Below are 24,968 nucleotides of genomic sequence, written 5' to 3' on the forward strand. Positions count from 1 at the left end.
TGTAATTCCAGCACTGGGAGGCCGAGGCAGGCGGATCATGAGGTCAGGAGATCGAGACAGTTCTGGCTAATATGGTAAAACCCCGTCTCTACTAAAAATATGAAAAATTAGCCAGGCGTGGTGGCACACACCTATATTCCCAGCTACTCGAGAAGCTGAGGCAGGAGAATCACTTGAACCCATGCGGCGGAGGTTGCAGTGAGCCAAGATCACGCCACTGCACTCCAGCCTGGGTGACAGAGCAAGACTCCGTCTCAAAAAAAAAGAAAAAAGAAAATATGTGTCTATGTACAGACATATATATACACATATTCATAGCAGTTTTATTTATAACAACCTTATTCAAATAATCAAAAGCTGGAAATACACCAAAACCCATCAACAGATAACTGGAAAAACAAATTGTGGTACCTAATACTACTTAGGAATATGTAATTACATGGGTAAATCTCAAAAACAAAATGAGTACATACTATATGACTCTATATGAAACTACAGAAAAGACTAATCTGTAGTGATATAAAGTGGATAAATGGTATACTGGGGCTATGGGTAGTGGCTGGGATTTACTAGAGTAAGGTACAAGGAAATGCTCCAAAGTGATAGAAATGTTTCATACATTGACTGTGGTAGTAGTTACATAGGTATACGAATTTGTCAAAACTCATCAAAATGTACTCCTAGACTGAATGTACTTTATTATCCATGAATATAGTTTAATATGCAAAAATTGTACTTCTAAAAAGTTGACTTTTAAAAATTTTTAAAGGAGCTCATTTCTAATGATTTCATCAATAAATATTAAATGCTACTTTGCTAAAGCATTTTTTAAATTGTTACTAAACCCCAAATAATTTTAATCTCAATTTGCAAAATAATCCACATTTTACATATCTATAAACAAAAAAAGTTTTAGCATACAAATGCCTTAGAAAGAATTCAATTTGGTCCAATAATTTTATAGCCAGTTTCTTTAATCCATCTTGAATTGATTTTTATATAAGGTGTAAGGAAGGGATCCAGTTTTAGCTTTCTACATATAGCTAGCCAGTTTTACCAGCACCATTTATTAAATAGGGAATCCTTTCCCCATTGCTTGTTTTCTCAGGTTTGTCAAAGATCAGATACTTGTAGATATGCGGCGTTATTTCTGAGGGGTCTGTTCTGTTCCATTGATCTATATCTCTGTTTTGGTACCAGTACCATGCTGTTTTGGTTACTGTAGCCTTGTAGTATAGTTTAAAGTCAGGTAGTGTGATGCCTCCAGCTTTGTTCTTTTGGCTTAGGATTGCCTTGGCGATGCAGGCTCCTTTTTGGTTCCATATGAACTTTAAAGTAGTTTTTTCCAATTCTGTGAAGAAAGTCATTGGTAGCTTTATGGGGATGGCATTGAATCTGTAAATTACCTTGGGCAGTATGGCCATTTTCACGATATTGATTCTTCTTACCCATGAGCATGGAATGTTCTTCCATTTGTTTGTTTGTATCCTCTTTTATTTCCTTGAGCAGTGGTTTGTAGTTCTCCTTGAAGAGGTCCTTCACATCCCTTGTAAGTTGGATTCCTAGGTATTTTATTCTCTTTGAAGCAATTGTGAATGGGAGTTCACTCATGATTTTGCTCTCTGTTTGTCTGTTGTTGGTGTATAAGAATGCTTGTGATTTTTGTACGTTGATTTTGTATCCTGAGACTTTGCTGAAGTTGCTTATCAACTTAAGGAGATTTTGGGCTGAGACAATGGGGTTTTCTAGATATACAATCATGTCGTCTGCAAACAGGGACAATTTGACTTCCTCTTTTCCTAATTGAATACCCTTTATTTCCTTCTCCTGCTTAATTGCCCTGGCCAGAACTTCCAACACTATGTTGAATAGGAGTGGTGAGAGAGGGCATCCCTGTCTTGTGCCAGTTTTCAAAGGGAATGCTTCCAGTTTTTGCCCATTCAGTATGATATTGGGTGTGGGTTTGTCATAGATAGCTCTTATTATTTTGAGATACGTCCCATCAATACCTAATTTATTGAGAGTTTTCAGCATGAAGGGTTGTTGAATTTTGTCAAAGGCCTTTTCTGCATCTATTAAGATAATCATGTGGTTTTTGTCATTGGTTCTGTTTATATGCTGGATTACATTTATTGATTTGCATATATTGAACCAGCCTTGCATCCCAGGGATGAAGCCCACTTGATCATGGTGGATAAGCTTTTTGATGTGCTGCTGGATTCGGTTTGCCAGTATTTTATTGAGGATTTTTGCATCAATGTTCATCAAGGATATTGGTCTAAAATTCTCTTTTTTTGTTGTGTCTCTGCCCGGCTTTGGTATCAGGATGATGCTGGCCTCATAAAATGAGTAAGGGAGGATTCCCTCTTTTTCTATTGATTGGAATAGTTTCAGAAGGAATGGTACCAGTTGCTCCTTGTACCTCTGGTAGAATTCGGCTGTGAATCTGTCTGGTCCTGGACTTTTTTTGGTTGGTAAGCTATTAATTATTGCCTCAATTTCAGAGCCTGTTATTGGTCTATTCAGAGATTCAACTTCTTCCTGGTTTAGTCTTGGGAGAGTGTTTGTGTCGAGAAATTCATCCATTTCTTCTAGATTTTCTAGTTTATTTGCGTAGAGGTGTTTGTAGTATTCTCTGATGGTAGTTTGTATTTCTGTGGGATCGGTGTTAAACGTTAGACCTAAAACCATAAAAACCCTAGAAGAAAACCTAGGCATTACCATTCAGGACATAGGCATGGGCAAGGACTTCATGTCTAAAACACCAAAAGCAATGGCAACCAAAGCCAAAACTGACAAATGAGAGCTAATTAAACTAAAGAGCTTCTGCACAGCAAAAGAAACTACCATCACAGTGAACAGGCAACCTACAAAATGGGAGAAAATTTTCCCAACCTACTCATCTGACAAAGGGCTAATATCCAGAATCTACAAAGAACTCAAACAAATTTACAAGAAAAAAACAAACAACCCCATCAAAAAGTAGGCAAAGGACATGAACAGACACTTCTCAAAAGATGACATTTATGCAGCCAAAAAACACATGAAAAAATGCTCACCATCACTGGCCATCAGAGAAATGCAAATCAAAACCACAATGAGATACCATCTCACACCAGTTAGAATGGCGATCATTAAAAAGTCAGGAAACAACAGGTGCTGGAGAGGATGTGGAGAAATAGGAACACTTTTACACTGTTGGTGGGACTGTAAACTAGTTCAACCATTGTGGAAGTCAGTGTGGTGATTCCTCAGGGATCTAGAACTGGAAATACCATTTGACCCAGCCATCCCATTACTGGGTATATACCCAAAGGACTATAAATCATGCTGCTATAAAGACACATGCACACGTATGTTTATTGCGTCATTATTCACAATAGCAAAGACTTGGAACCAACCCAAATGTCAACAATGACAGACTGGATTAAGAAAATGTGGCACATATACACCATGGAATACTATGCAGCCATAAAAAATGATGAGTTCATGTCCTTTGTAGGGACATGGATGAAATTGGAAATCATCATTCTCAGTAAACTATCGCAAGGACAAAAAAACCAAACACCGCATATTCTCACTCATAGGTGGGAATTTAACAATGAGAACACATGGACACAGGAAGGGGAACATCACACTCTGGGGACTGTTGTGGGGTGGGGGGAGGGGGGAGGGATAGCATTGGGAGATATACCTAATGCTAGATGACGAGTTAGTGGGTGCAGCGCACCAGCATGGCACATGTATACATATGTAACTAACCTGCACATTGTGCACATGTACCCTAAAACTTAAAGTATAATAATAATAAATTTAAAAAAAAAATTTATAGCCAGTTTCTAGGATAAAGTCATATTTATAATTTTCTGTCCAGATTTTTAATAAAAATCAGTAATGTTAAATGGAACACTATCATTTTATAGAGAAATATTATGAAATTATATAGAGAAATGAGAACAGTCATTAAACATTAAGATTTTATTGCAACCCAGGCATTATATATTTCTTTACACTTAAGGAATAGATATTAAACAACCTTGGAGTAAAAAATAGAAGGCGACTTGCTTCAAGTTTGTACCAAGTCAATCAAGCAGAAACCTGAAGAACCTTGTTTTAAGATGAGAGGCATTTATACTCGGCAAGCATTTTCTTCTAATGAAAAAATAAAGTCAATGTGCCACTATCTTGACACTTATAAAAATGTTTATAAAAAGCATTTAGGACATTGATTCTCACAGTTGGCTGAATACTGGAATCACCTAGATTAAAAGAAATACTAATCCCTATACAACATCCCTAAAATTCAGATTTAATTAGTATAAGTTAGGCCCTGGGCATATAGGCTGTTTTAAAACTCCTCGGGTGAGTCTAATGTGCACCAATTTGAAAACCACTAGCTTAGAGACCTGTTCCATCATCATAGAAGTCAGTCTTAGGCTGAATGATTCTATATGCCCTGATTGCAGTAGGTAATGTTGTTATTTTAAGCATCTGATAGGTGTATCTCCCTTGATTAAAAATAAATACCTTACAGAAGAGATTATATGTTTTATTTATCACTGTCTCCGCATATCTGGAACAATGAAAGGCACACAGCAGTTGCTAAATAAGTATCTTTTAAATGAATATATGATTGCCTTATACTTCTTTTACATCCCCATCTTCTAATAGATTATGCAAATTAGAATTCAAAACATACATATATTAAACAAATGAATGACTGAAGCAGTTGGGGATAATATTTAAGGCAAAACCAAATCTGATAAAATATACACGTATTTTAAAAACACATACATATATATAAATAGATCAAAAGTGGAAAAAGAATATACAAAAGAGTGCAACATTTGGCAGCTGAGAATTATATCACTGAGTTTTCAAATATTCTTCACATTCTTATACTTAGAAACAAAGAAGTAACCCCAAACAACTAATTCATTAGCTAATATCTCAGAACTTGCACATATGCAGATAAATTTTCTTTTAAAAACAGAATTATAGTTTAATCTTGATGAACATAGCTCAATTTTCAAAATTCAAGCAAATAAAATTTTAGCACATATCATGATAGCCTTACTGGATAGCTGTGTTAAAAACAAAAAGTATTTGGTATCACCTATTGTTATGTGCTCTCAGTTGAGATCTAGTTAGTCTCCTAGGAGTCTCACATTGATAAACAACTATTTTGGTACTTCCTTACATAATGTGCTTATTTAGAAATACCTTATTAATAACAGACTTCCTTTTGATTAGCTACATTCTCAGATATGGCTTCATTTATCAAAGTTCCACAAGTATTACATAATTTTTAATTCAGTTAGTATCTTAGACTACAAAACTTTGGTTTTCTTAAAATCAGCATTGGTTGCTTGATTGTAGGTTTGTCACCAAAAAGTGCTGCTTCACTCTCCGTGGTTGGAAATCTTTTCTGATATATCAAGGGGTATTCCTTCTGAAACTGTTTTAGTTTTTTTCTTTTCTCCTTTAGAGGTAAACTCTTGTTTTTAATAACATTTTCTATAAGTTCTGTAATTGCAGCTTGAGAGGTAGAAACTTTTTGCTTTTCAAAGTCCTGAGCACTAATCTGCTTACAGTATGAATAAGTTGGCAAAGGAACAAATAGTCCATCTCCAGGATTTTCAATATGTCCCTTTTATAAGTATTCAAGATGTTTTTCCACTGCAGTCTGTAAATAAGTTGGTACTTGAAGAATTTCCTGATGATGATCCAGTAAGAAAGAAACTAATCTTCCAGCCAGAAGCTTATCAAGATCCACTTTTTCAGCACAGCATAGCACACATCGAGAAAAGGTATGTATCATCGGTGATTTCATGCCCATTGCATCATGAAGTTTGGGCATATCAACATTTTGACTCATTTGGGAAATCATACGCATTAAAAGTTGAAGCTTTCTACAATTTGGTGGCAGAAGTAACAAACGACACAATTGTAGCGCATCGATGGCAACCCTCTCTAAATGAGGTTGCAGCAAACTTCGTGTACCAGTCAACACAGAAGAAGCTGGAAGTAAAGAATTTTCTGAAAATTCTATTGAACTTTTGCAGAGTCTTTTATTGATTGCAGCACTAGACTCTCCGAGTTCACTTTGCATAGCTGTTTGCACACTTGTGCTGCTTTGTCCAACATTTGGTTTCATGATCATTTCAGCCACTGGTGTATTGATACAACTATTCCTTCTTGTACTACTTCTTAAAAGCAAACTCTGAGACCTACAAAGCTGTTTTGACTTGCATTTCCCATTACACAACTCCTCTTGGTCTTGAGCAGTCAAAGTAGTGGTTCTCTTAAAACCAGCACGGAATGGCTTTTGAATATTTTCCTCTGAACGAAGATTCAACAGGAATTCCTGTTAGGGCTTAGACTCTAAAAACAGTTTAGTATTTTGTCCTTCTATGTTTGGAAAAGATTGATGCCTCTTTACACTGGATGCCTCTTTACTTGAATTCCCTGACACATCTACAATTCCTTCCAAAGAACAGCAACTTGGTTTGCTATTAGAGGACAGATCATGCATACCACTTAACCCTATTAAATTATGACAGCTTCCTCCCATTATGTCATTAGCACTCACTCCTCTGTTTCTTAAATTAACTAGCTGCATTTTCTTAGCACTTCTTTCTTGAAATCCTGGATTGCTTATCCGTAGTCTCTCAGTAGAATCTGATTCTTCTTTTTCCTCTATGAAGCAGACTGAGAAGAAGGCACTCCATTGATTTGAAGGAATTCAAACTGTGAAGGAATTTTTAAGACTGTGGATCATCTTGGATTCTATGTATCCCACTGGATCTATCTGAAACTATGACATAGCCACAAACAACCAAAATGTTCACAAATAATTCGTAATTTCAAAAGTAAGGAGAGGTTCAAGGAGATCTAGAAAATAATCTGTGATTGTGCTGAATATATCTTGTTCAAATCCAACATAAGTTGGATTATTCGTATCATCACTTCTTGGCCAATTTGCTAGGCACTTCATGGCAGATAATACCCAGTGAGGGAGGTCATCTGATTTGTTTTGTAGTGTAACTACTCCATGTTTACTTGTATTGGCCATGTTGTACATTATATATTGGGGAATTACTTGTTTTGGATTTATGACTTCTTCTAGGGATGGCACACCTAAAATGGCTTGCAGGTAGATCAGAATAACATATCTCCAAATTTCTTCAACATCTTCCTGGCTTAGTTTTCTATTATCAACTGCATTTTCTTGATCTTCATTGATTATTTCATGCTTTATTTTCTCGGAATTTTCCTGAGATAAATGTTTTTTAGGAGTTTTTTAGGAGTTCTACGAGATAAGTTTCGTCATTTAAAAATACTATCTTTATCTTTGGAAAAGTTCTCTATGTTGTTTTTTCTCAATTCTGGATGTCTTCGTGGCAGAGTTTTAAATGGCTAAGTTGCAGGAAATCTGAAGAGCTGGTTAGTACCATCAACATTTTCTGATCCCCACCTGCCTTTGATATCTTCAATTACATGATTCTTAAGAAATTTCCTCAACAGTTGGATAGTCTGTTGTCTTGTAACTTTAGGACCAAAACTGTTATTATTTCTTAATAGGTCATAAAGCCAATCCACTGCTTCTCCTGCTGTGAAACAACTGCCATATTTTTTAAAGTGTTGTCTGTGTTTTCTTAGAGGCATTCCTGCTCGAAAAGATGTGGTAATTTCATTCCATAAGTAGCAGAATCCATGTAAGATCGCCATACCAGGAAGATCTGAATTCTAGCTCTGCCACCTGCTGTAGATGTGTCTTTAGAAGGATTTAACGTCTGTGAGCCTCAGTGTCCACACTGGTAAAGGAGGACAAATAATACATGCCCGCCTGAAGGGCATTCCAGTTTGGTGGCCAGATAAGGCCTGGGAGGCACACCCCAACTCTCCATAGGTCTGTCAGTGCCCACTGGCGTCCATGGCAGTGAAGGCAACACTCAGGCCCAGCGGCCTGGGCAGTGGCGAGTCTCAACACAACCACTGGCCCTGCCGCCGATTTGAATAGCATCTGCTAAAGAATTTTTTTAAAGTGGTCCTGATAAAGTTGTGCCCTGTACCATACCTTGGGAAACACTGCTGTTGGTTATACCTAAAAATAGAGTTAACAAGTCACAAGATACGTGAATCTTCAACCTTGTCAGATATTGCCAAACTGCTCTCCCAAGTTTTATTCCTGTTTATACTCCCTCCAAATCCCTTTAAAATAGTTTATACTCTTCATCTTCACTTTTTTATTCACCTCAATTGATTACAATCATTTTTCTATCCCTTACCAGTCCACTGAAATTGCTTTTACTAAGGTCACCAAATATCTCTTAATTTCGAAACCCAACAGCCTCTTTTCAGTTTTAGTCATTCTTTACCATTCCTTATGCTTTATTTCACAACAGCTATTTCACAATTACTCCTTTTACTGAGCAGCCAATAGATAACCCACACTTCTCAATGTTTTTTCAAATAATTTTTATTTTTAAATATTTTTAAAATATTGGTGTAGATGTGTTGAAAAGGGAACACTTTTACACTGCTGGTGGGAATATAAACTAGTACAATCACTATGGAAAACAGTATGGAGATTCTTCAAAGAACTAAAAGTAGAACTACCATTTGATCCAGTAATCCGACAACTGGGTATCTCCACAAAGTAAAAGTCATTATATGAAAAAGACACTTGCAAACTCATGTTTATAGCACAATTAGCAATTGCAAAAATATGGAACCAGCCTAAATGCCCATCAACCAACAAGCAGATAAAGAAAATGTGGTATGTATACACCATGGAATACTAATCAGCCATAAAAAGGAACAAAATAATAAAATAATGGCATTTGCAGCAACCTGGATGGAGTTGAAGACCATTATTCTAAGTGAAGTAACTCAGAAATGAAAAGCCAAATATCATATGTTCTCTATAAGTGGGAGCTAAGCTGTGAGGATGCAAGGGCATAAGAATGATACAATGAACTTTGAGGACTTGGGGGGAAGGGTGGGAGAGAGATGAAGGACAAAAGACTACACATTGGGTACAGTATACACCGCTCAGGTGACAGGTGTACCAAACTCAGAAATTAGCACTAAAGAACTTATCCATGTAACCAAAAAAACACCTGTTCCCCAAAAACTATTGAAATAAAATTTAAAAGATAAAAAAATCATTATGATTATCAAATATATTATCAGTATCAGTAAAATCTAAATGGGATTTAGGCAAATGAATTAGTTAAAAATGAATATTCTATTTAGAAACTGGTGGATATACTTTATAATTAGGAAAATGTTGAGAAATATTATAAGAGAAGTTCAACATTGTATGTTTTCCTATTTTTAAATATCTTTATTATTATTACATTGCAGTATGGTGTTTAAGTTTGGGTGTTAAAATACAGAACTTTACATCCAGCAACAATTGTAAGAAAAATTATCATTTTTATTCCACAAATTAGGCTATGAACAAAAATTGATGCTGTAACTCAAGAAAATGTAAGATACCAGTGCTATTTATTCTTACCAAACCCATAATACACATTCATTTTCTTTAAAGATTAAAGTTAGAAACTCAAAAATAATACAGCTCCCACCCATTCAGCAAACTAGGAGTAGAAGAGAACTAACTTCCTACTCTGCTAAAAGGCATCTAGGAAAAACCCACAGCCAACATTATACTTAATAGTGAAATACCAAATGCTTTCTCCCTAAGATCAAGAAAAAGACAAGAATGCTCATTCTCTCCATTTCTATCAACACTATACTGAAGGTTCTAGCCAGGACAACTGGGCAAGAAATTAAACACATGCAGATTGAAAATTAAAGAGTAAAATTATCTCTATCTGCAGATGCCATAATCCTGCATATAGAAAATCCTAAGGAATCTACCTTCTATTTTATTATTTACTTATTTGTTTTTTGAGACAGAGTCTGGCTCTGTTGCCCAGGCTAGAGTGCAACGGCGCGATCTCGGCTCACTGAAACCTCTGTTTTTGTATTTTTAGTAGATAGGATTTCACCATGTTGGCCAGACTGGTCTCGAACTCCTGACTTCTAGAGATCTGCCAACCTTGGCCTCCCAAAGTGCTAGGATTACAGGCATGATCCACCATGCTCAGCCAGGAATCTGCCTTTTAAAACATCTATTAGAACTAATAAATGAGTTCAGCAAGGTTGCAGGATACAAAATCAATATACAAATATCAATTGTATTTCTACATATTTGTAATAAACAGCCTGGAAGTGAAATTTTAAAACAATTGTATTTAGTATAAAATCAAAGAAGAATAAAATACTTAGGTATAAATTTAACAAAAAAAGTGTAAGACTCGTATATTGAAAACAAAGATGGCCCAACTAAATCAAAAGAACTCTTGTGTTAATGAATTGGAAACCTTATTGTTAAGATGGCAATTATTCTCAAATCAATTTACAGATTTAAAGCAATCCCTATCAAAATAAGAGCTGGCTTCCTTGCAGAAATTGTGAAGTTGTTCCTAAAGTTCATATGGCAATGGTAGTGATCCAGAATAGTCAAACAATTCTGAAAAAGAACAACAAACTCAGAGGAGTCACACTTCTTTTTTATTATTTATTTTTCTTCATTCTTCAACTTTTATTTAACATCAGGGGTACATGTACAGGATGTGCAGGTTTGTTACACAGGTAAATGTGGGCCATGGTGGACTGCTGCACAGATCATCCCATCACACAGGTATTAAGCCCAGCATCCATTAGCTATTTTTCTGATGCTCTCCCTCCCTCCACCTCCCCGACAGGCCCCAGTGGGTGTTAGGGAGGAGTCTCTCCTTTTCAATATTTTGGACTAGATTCAGTAGAATGGTACCAGCAATTCTTTGTACCTCTGGTATAATTCAGCTGTGAATCCATCTGGTCCTGGGCTTTTTTTGGTTGGTAGGCTATGTATTACTGCCTCAATTTAAGAACTAATTACTGGTCTATTTGGAGATTCAACTTCTTCCTGGTTCAGTCTTGCAAGGGTGTATGTGTCCAGGAACTTATCCATTTCTTCTAGATTTTCTAGTTTATTTGCATAGAGGTGTTTCTAGTATTCTCTGCTTATAGTATATAGTACAGTATTCTCTATATAGATGGTTGTTTGTATTTCTGTGGGGTCAGTGTTATCATTTCTGATTGTGTTTATTTGATTCTTCTCTGTTTTTCTTTATTAGTCTAGCTAGCAGTCTATTTATAAACGTTTTCCAAAAACCAGCTCATGGATTTGTTGATTTTTTTGAAGGGCTTTTTATGTCTCCATCTCCTTCAGTCCAACTCTGATCTTGATTATTTCTTGTCCTCTGCTAGCTTTGGGGTTTCCTCTTGGTTCTCTAGTTCTTTCAGTTGAGGTGATAGGTTGTTAACTTGAGATCTTTCTAGGTTTTTATGTGGGCATTTAGTGCTATAAATTTCCCTCTTAACACTGCCTTAGCTGCATCCCAGAGATTCTGGTATGCTGTCTCTTTGTTCTCATTAGTTTCAAACAACTTCTTGATTTCTGCCTTAATTTCATTAATTACCCAAGAGTCGTTCAGGAGCAGGTTGTTCAATTTCCATGAAGTTGTCTGGTTTTGAGTGCATTTATTAGTCTTGAGTTCTAATTTGATCTGTGGTCTGAGAGACTGTTATTATTTCAGTTCTTTTACATTTGCTGAGGAGTGTTTTACTTCCAATTATGTGGTCAGTTTTATATTAAGTGCTGTGTGGCAATGAGAAGAATGTACATTCTGTTGCTTTTGAGTGGAGAGTTCCGTAGATATCTATCAGCTCTGCTTGATCCAGAGCTGAGGCCAGGTCCTGAATATCTCTGTTAATTTTCTGTCTCAATGATCTAATATTGTCAGTAGGGTGTTAAAGTCTCCCACTATTATTGTGTGGAAGTCTAGGTCCCTTTGTAGATCTCTAAGAACTTGCTTTATGAATCTGGGTGCTCCTGTATTGGGTTCATATATATTTAGAATCCTTTACCATTATGCAATGCACTTCTTTGTCTTTTTTTATCTTCATTAGTTTTAAAGTCTGTTTTGTCTGAAACTAGGATTGCAACCCTGCTTTTCTCTGTTTTCCATTTGCTTGGTAAATTTTCCTCCATCCCTTTATTTTGAGCCTATGTGTGTCTTTGCATGGAATATGGGTCTCTTGAAGACAGAATACTGATGGGTCTTGGCTCTTTATCCAGCCTGCCATTCTGTGTCTTTAAATTGGGGCCTCTAGCCCATTTATATTTAAGGTTAGTATTGTTGTTATGTAAATTTGATCCTATCATCATGATGCTAGCTGGTTATTTTGCAGACTTGTTTATATGGTTGCTTCATAGTGTCACTGATCTGTGCTTCAGTGTGTTTTTGTAGTGGCTGGTAATGGTTTTTCCTTTCCATATTTAGTGCTTCCTTCAGGAGCTCTTGCAAAGCAGGCCTGGTGGTGATGAATTCCCTCAGCATTTGCTTGTCTGAAAAGGATCTTATTTCTCCTTCAATTATGAAGCTTAGTTTGGCTGGATATGAAATTCTGGGTTGGAAATTCTTTTCTTTAAGAATATTGAATATTGGCCCCCAATCTCTTCTGGCTTGTAGGGTTTCCACTGAGAGGTCCACTGTTAGTCTGCTGGGTTTCCCTTTGATGGTGACCTGGTTTTTCTCTCTGGCTGCCCTTAACATTTTTTCTTTCATTTCGACCTTGTAGAATCTGATGATTATGTGTCTTGGGGTTGAACTTCTCATCGAGTATCTAACTGGGTTCCCTGGATTTCCTGAACTTGAATGTTGGCTTGTCTTGTTAGGTGGGGGAAGTTCTCCTGGATGATATCCTGAAGTATGTTTTCCAACTTGGTTCCATTCTCCTCGTCTCTTTCAAGTACTCCAATCATAGGTTCTGTCTCTTTACATAATCCCCTATTTCTCAGAGATTTTGTTCATTCTTTTTCATTATTTTTTCTCTATTTCTGTCTGCCTGTCTTATTTCAGAAAGATAGTCTTCAAGCTCTGAGCTGCTTTCCTCTGCTTCATGTATTCTGCTGTTGATACTTGTGATTGCATTGTGAAGTTCTCATGTTGTGTTTTCCAGTTCCATCAGGTCAATTATGTTCCTCTCTAAACTGGCTATTCTAGCTATCAGCTCCTTTATCGTTTTATCATGATTCTTAGCTTCTTTCCATTGGGTTAGAACATGCCCCTTTAGCTCAGTGAAGCTCATTATTACTCACCTTCTGAAGCCTACTTTTGTCAAGTCAGGCATCTCAGCCTCAGCCTAGTTCCATGCCCTTGCTGCAGAGATGTTGCAATCATTCTGGGGAGAAGAGGCACTCTGGCTTTTTGAGTTTTCACCATTTTTGCATTCTTTCTCATCTTTGTGGGCTTATCTACCTTTGATCTTTGAAGTTGCTGACTTCTGAATGGGGTTTTTGTGGGGCCTTTTTTGTTTATGTTGTTGTTGTTTTCTGTTTGTTTTTAACAGTCAGGCCAGTCTACCATAGGGTTGCTGCGGTTTGCTGAGGGTCCACTCCAGACCCTTGTTACCTTGGTTTTTCCCAAACCTGGAGGTATCATCAGTGACGGCTATGAAACAGCAAAGATGGCAGCCAGCTCCTTCCTCTGGAAGCTCTGCCTCAGGTGGGTTCTGACCTGCTGCCAGACCGAACACACCTGTAGGAGGTGGTTACAGATCCCTGTTGGGAGGTCTCACCCAGTCAGGAGGAACAGGATCAGGGACCCGCTTAAAAAAGCAGTCTGGCTGCTTTTTGGTAGAGGTGTGCTGCACTGGGGGAGACCTTCCTTGTCTGAACCATTTGGGCATTCCAAAGCCGGCAGCCTAGAATGGATGAGTCAACTGAGTCACAGAGATGGTGACTGCCCCTCCCTCTGGGAGCTCCATCCCAGGGAGAGATGGAGAACCCTGGCTGGAATGGATGAAGTCCCCGTAGGGAGGTCCTCTCCAGTGAAGAGGAATGGATCATGGTCCGGCTTTAAAAAGCAGTCTGGTAATGATCTAGCAAAGCAGCTGTACTGCATTGTGGGGAACTCTTTCTCATCTGTAACATTTGTATTCTCCAAAGCCAGCAGACTACAGCAGCTGAGCCTACCAAACCACAAAAATGGCGGCCACTCCTCCCCCTGAGAGCTACGTCCCAATAGAACCCTTTTGAAGTGGCTAAAGGCCCCACAGGAAGGTCCTGCCCAGTGAGGAGGAATGAATCAGGGTCCTGCTTAAAGAAGCAGTCTGGCCATGATCTGCCAAGGCAGCTGTGCTGCATTGTGGGGGACCCTTCCTCATCTGGACTGTTTGTATTCTCCAAAGCTGGCAGGCTGGAACGGCTGAGTCTACCAAACTGCATAGATGCCAGCTGCCCCTCCCCCCAGGAACTCAAGACCTGTCTCAGGCAGATTCCAGCCTATTGCTGTTGGCAGGCTGGAACCCAAGCCAGTGGGTCTTAAATTATGAGATGCCATGGAAGTGGGGCCTGCAGCACAATGCTGCTTGGTTCCCTGGATTCAGCCCTCTTCCTAGGAATATGTACGGATGGATTTCCTCACTTGCTAAGGACTCCAGGGCCAGAGTATATAAACTCCTGGGTCTCTGTGTATGCCTGAGCAGCTGCTCTGCCAAAACTCCACACAGCTGTGTGTATTGGACCCAAGACCCTGGTGGCATGGGCTCACGAGGGGATCTCCTGATCTACGGGTTGCAAAGGTCCATGAGAAAAGCATGGTTCCCTGGGCAAGGTTGCATAATCACTCACTGCTTCCCTTGGCTGGCAATGGGGGTTCCTTTGGCCCCATGCTGCTCCCAGGTGGGCCATGGTCCCCCACCCCACCGCTTTTCTTCCTTCTCCATGGGTTAAGCTGTCTGCCTAGACAGTCCCAATGCAAGAACCTGGATATTTCAGTTGAAGGTGCTGAATTCACTTGCCCCTTTTCACTTCTCTCCATGAGTGCCATGGACCACAGCTGCTTCTAATCAGCCATCTTGGATCCTACCAGAGTCACACGTCTTCATTTCAAAACTAACTACAATGCTACAACAATTAAGACGTAATGGTAATAGCATAAGGACAGGCACACATATGGATGGAATAAAATTGAGAATCTAGAAATAAACCCTCAAATTTACAGTCAACTGATTTTTGACAAGATTGTAAAGGCAATTCACAAAGGAAAAGAACTGTTTTTACAATAAATAGTGCTCAGACAACTATATATCCACATGAGAAAACTTGGACTGTTCATCATACCATACACAAAACTTAACTCAAAACAGATCATAAAAACTAAATACAAGAGCTAAAACTATAAAACTCTTGAAGAAAATATAGAGGTAAATCTTCATGACCTTAGATTTGGCAACAGTTTCTTAGCTATGACACACAAAGAATACATAATCAAAGAGAAAATAGGTAAATTGGACTCATAAAAAAAGTGTGTGTTTTTTGTTTTTTGTTTTTTGAGACAGAGTCTTTCTCTGTTGCCCAGGCTTGAGTGCAGTGGCACAATCTCGTCTCACTGCAGCCTCTGCCTCCCTGGTTCAAGTGATTCTACTGCCTCAGCCTCCTGAGTAGCTGGGATTACAGGCGCGCACAACTAATTTTTATATTTTTAGTAGAGATGGGGTTTCACCATGTTGGCTAGTCTGGTCTCAAACTTCTGACCTCAGGTGATCTGCCCACCTCAGCTTCCCAAAGTGCTGGGATTACAGGTGTGAGCCACTGTGCCCGGCCTTCAACAAAATTTTACCAGTTTGTGCTTCTAAGGGCACTATCAGTGAAAAAAAAAAACTTACAGAATGGAAGAAAATACCTGCAAATCATTAAGTCTGGTAAGATTCTAGTATCCAAAATATGAAAAGAATTTTACAACTCAACACTAAAACAAAATATAAATTGAAAATGGGCAAATGATCTGACTAGATATTTTTCCAAAGAAGATATACAAATACCTAACAAGCACAAAAAAGATACTCAGATGTACATCAAAACCACAATGAGATGCCACTTCACACCCACTAGGGTGGCTATAATAAAAAAGACAATAATATGCGCTAGTAATGGTGTGGTGAAATTGGAAATCTCATACATTGCTGGTGGGAATATAAAAAGATAAAGCCACTTTGGAAAACAATGCATCAGTTCCTCAAAAGGATAAACAGAATTAACATATGGCCTAAAAATTCCATTCACAGATGATATACTCAAGAGAAATGAATCACATGTCCACACAAAAATTTTTACATGAATGTTCACAGCTCATTATCCATATTAGCCAAAAAGTGACACAATCAAAATGTCCATCAACTGATGAGTGGATAAATAAAATGGCCTATAGCTGGAAGTATTGGGGAAAATGTGAAATGATTTCTAAAGAATACGATGTTTCTTTTTGGAGTGATAAAAATGTTCTAATACTGATTTGTAGTGATAATTGCACAACTCCATGAATATACTAAAAAACTATTCAATTATACAGTTTAAGTGCATTGTATGATATGTGATATGGTTTGGCTCAAACCATACATCACTCATATCTCCACTCTCAAATCTCACCTTGAATTGTACAAGGGCGGGGCCAGATGAAGGTAACTGAATCATGAGGGTCTTTCCTGTGCTGTTCTTGGGATAGTAAGTCTCACGAAATCTGATGGTTTTATAAATGGGAGTTCCCCTGCACAAGCTCTCTTGCCTGCCACCATGTAAGATGTGCCTTTGCTCCTCCTCCGCCTTCCACCATGATTGTGAAGCCTCCCCAGCCATGTGGAAATGTGAGTCCCTTAAACTTCTTTTTCTTTATAAATTACCCAGTATCAGGTATGTCTTTATTAGCAGCATGAGAACAGACTAACACAGTATGGAAAATATATCTCAATAAAGCTGTTAGAAAAAAATATACACGGCTCAAAATTTGAGGACTGGAAGAGACTACATGTGAAGAGATTTTGCCTCCAATATTTGTTACCTGAATTACAGCCACAGATCATCTCCAATTCAGAGACTACTGAAACAAAAATAAATGATTCATACAGTGACTTCATTCTAAGACACATATTTATATAATCTATCCTGTTTTCCTTTTAAAAATCCTGTAGATAAGTTTTTAGCCAAAAATATCTAGTCTAAAACAGAGGTGGCCATAAAATTTTCTAGACTTAAATAATAATCTTATTACAAAATCAATTGTCTACTTGTGAATAGGGAACAATACTTAATCATGGTATGAATAGTCAGAATTAGCCTCATGATACAGCTGCAAACAAAATTCGTAAGACACATGAGATACAGTGACAGAAAGACATGCATCCTCTCCAATCCTCTCAACAATCGTACAATGAAGATGAGAAAATCAGGATTTAGAGACATTAAGTGGCTTGCCTATTCAGGGACTAGGCAGCAAAACTGGGATTTGAACCCAAGACTGCCTGTCTCTAACCTATCTTCAGGAAGGAATAAAGCTTCCACCCAGGCAACAGTAATAGAAAAGAATGACTACAAATATGTCCTAATATAAAATATTTGAAATTTTAGAGCTTAAAGGAAATTCAGAGAATATCTATCTCAAGTGTCTCATTTTACAAATGAGACAGTATCATCTTCGCAGTCTCTGATCAGCCTTGGCTATTTCCACTACTCTGTCTTCTCCAATATACTACTAGGCTATCTGCCACTGTTTCCTGATAGCCCTAGCATACAGCAAATGAGAAATCACAGAAAAGCTAAGTTTCAGAAAGTCATGGATGTGCTGAGTAAAGCTCCCCAAATTATTCCTCTTAGATAATAATAATAAATAAATGTTCCTATTACTTGCCCAGCATGCAAAATTGTATCAAAGGGGAATAGTTATACAGGATTTGTAATAATTATAGGTACTTTGAATTCTTACCTTCGTGGCCACAATAAAGATGGTATAAAGGAACATAAGATTATGCTCTGATATTGCCAGATGCTGGGTGTGCTGCAATGTGAAGATAACTGACCCCAGCAGGGTTACCTTGGCAGGGCTGAAAATAAAACACATTTTAAATCAGCAAGTAATAAATATGACATATCTCTAACATTCTCAAAGAGTGCACTGCAAAACATTAACTTAATGGGTTATTAATAGATGTAATGCAAAAATGAGTTTTGTTAAAACACTTTAAAAAGTGTTGGAAATGCTGAGTTACAGGATTAAGAAACTCACTCAAAACTGCTCAAATACATGGAAACTGAACAACCTGCTCCTGAATGACTACTGGGTACATAACAAAATGAAGGCAGAAATAAAGATGTTCTTTGAAACCAACGAGAACAAAGACACAACATACCAGAATCTCTGGGACACATTGAAAGCAGTGTGTAGAGCGAAATTTATGGCACTAGGTGCCCACAAGAGAAAGCAGGAAAGATCTAAAATTGACACCCTAACATCACAATTAAAAGAACTAGAGAAGCAAGAGCAAACACATTCAAAAGCTAGCAGAAGGCAAGAAATAACTAAGATCGAAGCAGAACTGAAGGAGATAGAGACACAAAAAACCCTTCAAAAAATCAATGAATCCAGGAGCTGCTTTTTTGAAAAGATCAGCAAAACTGATAGACCGCTAGCAAGACTAACAAAGAAGAAAAGAGAGAAGACTCAAATAGACGCAATAAAAAATGATAAAGGGGATATCACCACCGATCCCACAGAAATACAAACTACCATCAGAGAATACTATAAACACCTCTATGCAAATAAACTAGAAAATCTAGAAGAAATGGATAAATTCCTCGACACAAACACTCTCCCAAGACTAAACCAGGAAGAAATTGAATCTCTGAACAGACCAATAACAGGCTCTGAAATTGAGGCAATAATTAATAGCTTACCAACCAAAAAAAGTCCAGGACCAGACAGATTCACAGCAAAATTCTACCAGAGGTACAAGGAGGAGCTGGTACCATTCCTTCTGAAACTATAGCAATCAATAGAAAAAGAGGGAATCCTCTCTAACTCATTTTATGAGGCCAGCATCATCCTGATACCAAAGCCTGGCATAGATACAACAAAAAAAGAGAATTTTAGACCAATATCCCTGATGAACATCGATGCAAAAATTCTCAATAAAATACTGGCAAACCGAATCCAGCAGCACATCAAAAAGCTTATCCACCATGATCAAGTGTGCTTCATCCCTGGGATGCAAGGCTGGTTCCACATATGCAAATCAATAAACATAATCCAGCATATAAACAGAACCAATGACAAAAACCACATGACTATCTCAATAGATGCAGAAAAAGCCTTTGGTAAAATTCAACAGCCCTTCATGCTAATAACTTTCAATAAATTAGGTACTGATGGGACGCATCTCAAAATAATAAGAGCTATTTATGACAAACCCATAGCCAATATCATACTGAATGGGCAAAAACTGGAAGCATTCCCTTTGAAAACTGGCACAAGACAGGGATGCCCTCTCTCACCACTCCTATTCAACATAGTGTTGGAAGTTCTGGCCAGGGCAATCAGGCAGGAGAAAGAAATAAAGAGTATTCGGTTAGGAAAAGAGGAAGTCAAATTGTCCTTGTTTGCAGATGACATGATTGTATATTTAGAAAACGCCATCGTCTCAGCCCAAAATCTCCTTAAGCTGATAAGCAACTTCAGCAAAGTCTCAGGACACAAAATCAATGTGCAAAAATCACAAGCATTCTTATACACCAATAACAGACAAATAGAGAGCCAAATCATGAGTGAACTCCCATTCACAATTGCTTCAAAGAGAATAAAATACCTAGGAATCCCACTTATAAGGGATGTGAAGGACCTCTTCAAGGAGAACTACAAACCATTGCTCAATGAAATAAAAGAGGATACAAACAAATGGAAGAACATTCCATGCTCATGAGTAGGAAGAATCAATATCGTGAAAATGGCCATACTGCCCAAGTTAATTTATAGATTCAATGCCATCCCCATCAAGCTACCAATGACTTTCACCACAGAATTGGAAAAAACTACTTTAAAGTTCATATGTAAACAAAAAAGAGCCCGCATTGCCAAGTCAATCCTAAGCCAAAAGAACAAAGCTGGAGGCATCATGCTGCCTGACTTCAAACTATACTACAAGGCTACAGTAACCAAAACAGCATGGTACTGGTACCAAAACAGAGATATAGACCAATGGAACAGAACAGAGCCCTCAGAAATAATACCACACATCTACAACTATTTCATCTTTGACAAACCTGACAAAAACAAGAAATGGGGAAAGGATTCCCTACTTAATAAATGGTGCTGGGAAAACTGGCTAGCCATATGTAGAAAACTGAAATTAATTTTTGTAATTATACAAAAATTAATTCAAGATGGATTAAAGACTGAAATGTTAGACCTAAAACCATAAAAACCCTAGAAGAAAATCTAGGCAATACCATTCAGGACATAGGCATGGGCAAGGACTTCACGTCTAAAACACCAAAAGCAATGGCAACAAAAGCCAAAATTGACAAATGGGATCTAATTAAACTCAAGAGCTTCTGCACAGCAAAAGAAACTACCATCAGATGAACAGGCAACCTACAGAATGGGAGAAAATTTTTGCAATCTACTTATCTGTCAAAGGGCTAATATCCAGAATCTACAAAGAACTCAAACAAATTTACAAGAAAAAAACAAACAACCCCATCAACAAGTGGGCGAAGGATATGAACTGACACTTCTCAAAAGAAGACATTTATGCAGCCAACAGACATATGAAAAAATGCTCATCATCACTGGCCATCAGAGAAATGCAAATCATAACCACAATGAGATACCATCTCACACCAGTTAGAATGGTGATCATTAAAAAGCCAGGAAACAACAGGTGCTGGAGAGGATGTGGAGAAATAGGAACACTTTTACACTGTTGGTGGGACTGTAAACTAGTTCAACCATTGTGAAGACAGTGTGGCGATTCCTCAGGGATCTAGAACTAGAAATACCATTTGACCCAGCAATCCCATTACTGGGTATATACCCAAAGGATTATAAATCATGCTGCTATAAAGACACATGCACACATATGTTTACTGCAGCATTATTCACAATAGCAAAGACTTGGAACCAACCCAAATATCCAACAATGATAGACTGGATTAAGAAAATGTGGCACATATACACCATGGAATACTATGTAGCCATAAAAAAGGATGAGTTCATGTCCTTTGTAGGGACATGGATGAAGCTGGAAACCATCATTCTCAGCAAACTATCGCAAGGACCAAAAAACCAAACACCACATGTTCTCACTCATAGGTGGGAATTGAACAATGAGAACACATGGACACAGGAAGGGGAACATCACACACCAGGGCCTGTCGTGGGGTGGGGGAAGTGGGGAGGGATAGCATTAGGAGATATACCTAATGTTAAATGACGAGTTAATGGGTGTAGCACACCAACATGGCACATGTATACATATGTAACAAACCTGCACGTTCTGCACATGTACCCTAAAACTTAAAGTAAAACAAAAAATAAAAATAAAAAATAAAAAAAAAGAAAAAGAAATTACATTGCTAAAACAGCCAATAAATATCTTTTCTTAGGACTAGATGGAAAGTAAAAGCAGCTTGAGTATATATTCATCCCAAGTATGCCTTCATACTTGGATACGTAGACAGTGCTACGATCCTATTCTTTGCAAAAATATTCAGATTATTGATGCAAAATAACACGTTCTAAGTTAAAAATGGCAGGTTGACAATACTCATTTATTGTCTTCCTATATACTCCTCATATTCAACTGAAAGAATAGAAAATCTATGAAAACATGTCTCATTTTTTACTCCTATAAATTTCAAGTTATTCAGGATTATCTTTTGTAAATTGTTCACAGCCTTCATCCATTCTTCTATTGTTTATATTTTTCTTGTTAATTTATGATTTTATATATAAATTATATTTTACATACGAATTCTTTGCTGGTTTTAGCCATTATAAATATTTTATCCCAACCCATGGTTTTGGTATTTATTTATGATGTCTTTTGTCAAATAAAGGAATTAAACTTAGCAAAAAGAAAAAAAAAAGAAAATGCTGAGTTATACAAAGTTAAATACCTTTCTTCACATCATAAACTATAGATTTTAGAATAACCATACATATTCTGACTCTCCAACAAAAAGAGTACATTTCTATACACAATATTTCTGAAACATATTTGGCTATATAACAATTTTTTCATAAAGGATTTCAAAGTTTCACATTGTACAGCATGATTTGGAATTAGTCATTAAAAACCTTACAGTGCTAAAAAGCTCACAAGGTGGAATGCAGGAAAAAAAAGCCCGGATTTTTAGCATTTGCCCATTTCCATGATGTAAATACTCACATCATGGCCAATGTCAGGCTGCTGTATGGAAGAGGAGAGATGTACACAACTGGTTCTCATAAAACAATAAAAGCCATCTGCAGCCCATCATTTAGCTAACTCCAGGACAGCATATTAGTTTTAGCTAATATATTAATGCTTAAATTGTAAAGTCTAAAATAAGATGCTAATTTACCAGATAAGAAGCATTACTTCATGTTATATATTTGCCACATATTTAAAGTATATCTCAGTAACAAATCATTGTCTAACTCTCTATCTTACAAGTAAAAAAGATAAATGATAAACTCTAAGAATGCCACACTGCAAAACAGGACAAATCTAAAGGTTCCTATAAGCCATTTTATTATTTTATTTATTTAATTATTGCAAGCTAAGGACTGAGTTCAAAACAGGATGAGGTTTGGACAACAGACCAAACTTGTATTACTTTCCTGTGGCTATGGCAATAAATTACAACAAACTCAGTGGCTTAAAACAGAAAAATTTAAAATCAGTATCACTCAGTTAAAATCAAAGTGTCAGTAGGGCCACACTACTTCCAGAGACTCTAAGAAAGAATCCATTCCTTGTCTTTTTCAGGTTCTGGATCTCGCTTAACAATATGATTGGGTAACAGTCATGTTTTATTTTATTGTTTTCTTCTTCTTTGTTTTTTTCTTTAGTCCCCAGATCTGTTCCATCCAAACACTGTTGAAGCAAGGAACAGATCCGCGGGACCACCAAATGCACGGCCAACAGTCATGTTTTAGAACGGTGGTCTCTAAACCTTTTTGATTGTACATTCCTATTGGTTAAAAAAAAAGTTTTACAACATTCCCAAACTATGGTTATCAATTAATTTGGAAATTATATGTGTAACTGTATTATAAAATGTACACAAAATTAAAAATTTTAAAGGATAAGATAAAAACATGGAATTATATCTGTTTTAAGGTTATTCTGCTACTCTTTCTTTCTCACTGTTTGTTTTCTGCACCACAGTGGCTCATTATGCGCATCACCTTGGCATACACATCTACCATTTTGGATTGTATTCTCTTAAGGGTTGAGTCTGAGGAACAAGGATTTCATAGAAAATGCACTGGGGCAAGGCATTGGAGAAGGGCTTAAATTTAGGAAAAAGTCCATTTTAAATTGGAGTATGGATTTGTTTAAAAGATTAGAATGCATTTAGAAAATTCTTATGCTTACTGTATTAGTTTCCTCTGAAACTAGCAAACAAGTTATCTGCTTCCAAAATGCAATGGTGAAATAAGCATTGAATAACAGTTAAAGATATTGCCATTCCAAAAGGGAGAAAAGAGGAGGAAAAAGGTTCAACAGTCCCAAGCCATTTTGAAATCCAGAAGGGCAAATTCCATTAGGATTCAAAGCCTGGGAATAATCTTCTGTGGCTTGAGGTAAGTCCACAGCTTCAACCTCTACATTGGTGGTTCTGACCTCTGCACCTGAATCCAGCCTATGGGTCTGGCCACAGGCCTCTAGGCCTGTAGCTCCTACCATGAAGTCATTCTTCCTTTTCCTTTCTTTTTCAAGCATATGTTTGCAGCTGAGCAGTTTTATCAGCCTGATTCTGGCATGCAGAATTTTAAAAGTCTGACAGCCTTCTTTCATTTAATCCTGTCTTTCTCCTTTCAGTCCAAGCTGGCAGTGTTTCTTCTGATTTAATATTTCCAAATCCCCAGGGGGTCTCCTGTGTATGTACAGCAATCCATGTCACTAGGCAAAGAGAGTCCTCCACAGATCTTTCTTGTATAACCTCCTCTCTATCCCTGGCTTCTGCTATAACAATTGAATGGATCCAGGAGTCAAACATCCAATCCCTTCAACACTAGGAAAAGTTGACCAGCCACACCCTCACTTCTCTCCAGAGTGAATCTCAGTTTTATCAACTTTGCAATCTCAATAGGCTGAGAATTTCCCAAATGATTGAGTCCTGGTTTTGAGGGGTTTTATTTGTTTGGTTAGTAGCATTTATTCCCTCAATTTAACTCTTTCCTCTTTCACTTTACTATAAGCATCAGGAAGAAACCAGGCTGTACCTGGAACACTTTGCTTGGAAATTTCCTCAGCAAAAATATCCACATTCACTGATCACAAGTTATGCTTTCCACACAACTGTGGCAAACAATTGTGCAGCTAAGTTTCCACCACAATATAACAAGGATAACCTTTCTCCAGTTCCCAATATCATGTTCCTTATTTCCTTCGAAGTCTTCACCAGCACCTTTAACAATATTCCTACATGTACATTTTGCTTATAACAATATATGTATTATCAAAGACTATATATTTATAGGCTCTAATATGCTCCTCACTTCCTTCGGACCCCTCACCAGAAATGCCTTTAACACCCATAATTCTACTGTGCACTTCAAAATTCCTCTAGCCTCCACCAATTATCTAATCCCAGGTATCTGTTACAGCAGCACACCACATCCTGTACCAAAATCTCTATTACTTTCCTGTGGCTACTGTAATAAATTATAACAAGCTCAGTGGTTTAAAAACAGAGAAATTTAAAATCAGTATCAGTCAAAATCAGCATCAGTCAAAATCAGCGTCAGTAGGGCCACACTACCTCTGGAGACACTAGGAGAGAATCCATTCCTTGTCTTTTTCAG

At 37.5% G+C, this 24,968-nt stretch overlaps 1 protein-coding gene and 1 pseudogene across 1 annotated transcript in view; both read right to left on the reverse strand.

The window, feature by feature from the left end:
* Window positions 1–24,968, reverse strand: part of TMEM38B (transmembrane protein 38B) — an 84,294-nt gene that overhangs the window by 9,748 nt on the left and 49,578 nt on the right. Inside the window, exon 5 of the mRNA XM_008963289.5 lies at window positions 17,883–18,000. Within this exon, the coding sequence (XP_008961537.2) occupies window positions 17,883–18,000 (118 nt within the window). The remainder of the gene's footprint in view (window positions 1–17,882; window positions 18,001–24,968) is intronic.
* On the reverse strand, window positions 6,672–7,731 carry LOC100994340 (DEP domain-containing protein 1A-like; annotated as a pseudogene).

This window comes from Pan paniscus, chromosome 11 (assembly GCF_029289425.2).
Source record: "Pan paniscus chromosome 11, NHGRI_mPanPan1-v2.0_pri, whole genome shotgun sequence".
Taxonomy (NCBI): Eukaryota; Metazoa; Chordata; class Mammalia; order Primates; family Hominidae; genus Pan; species Pan paniscus.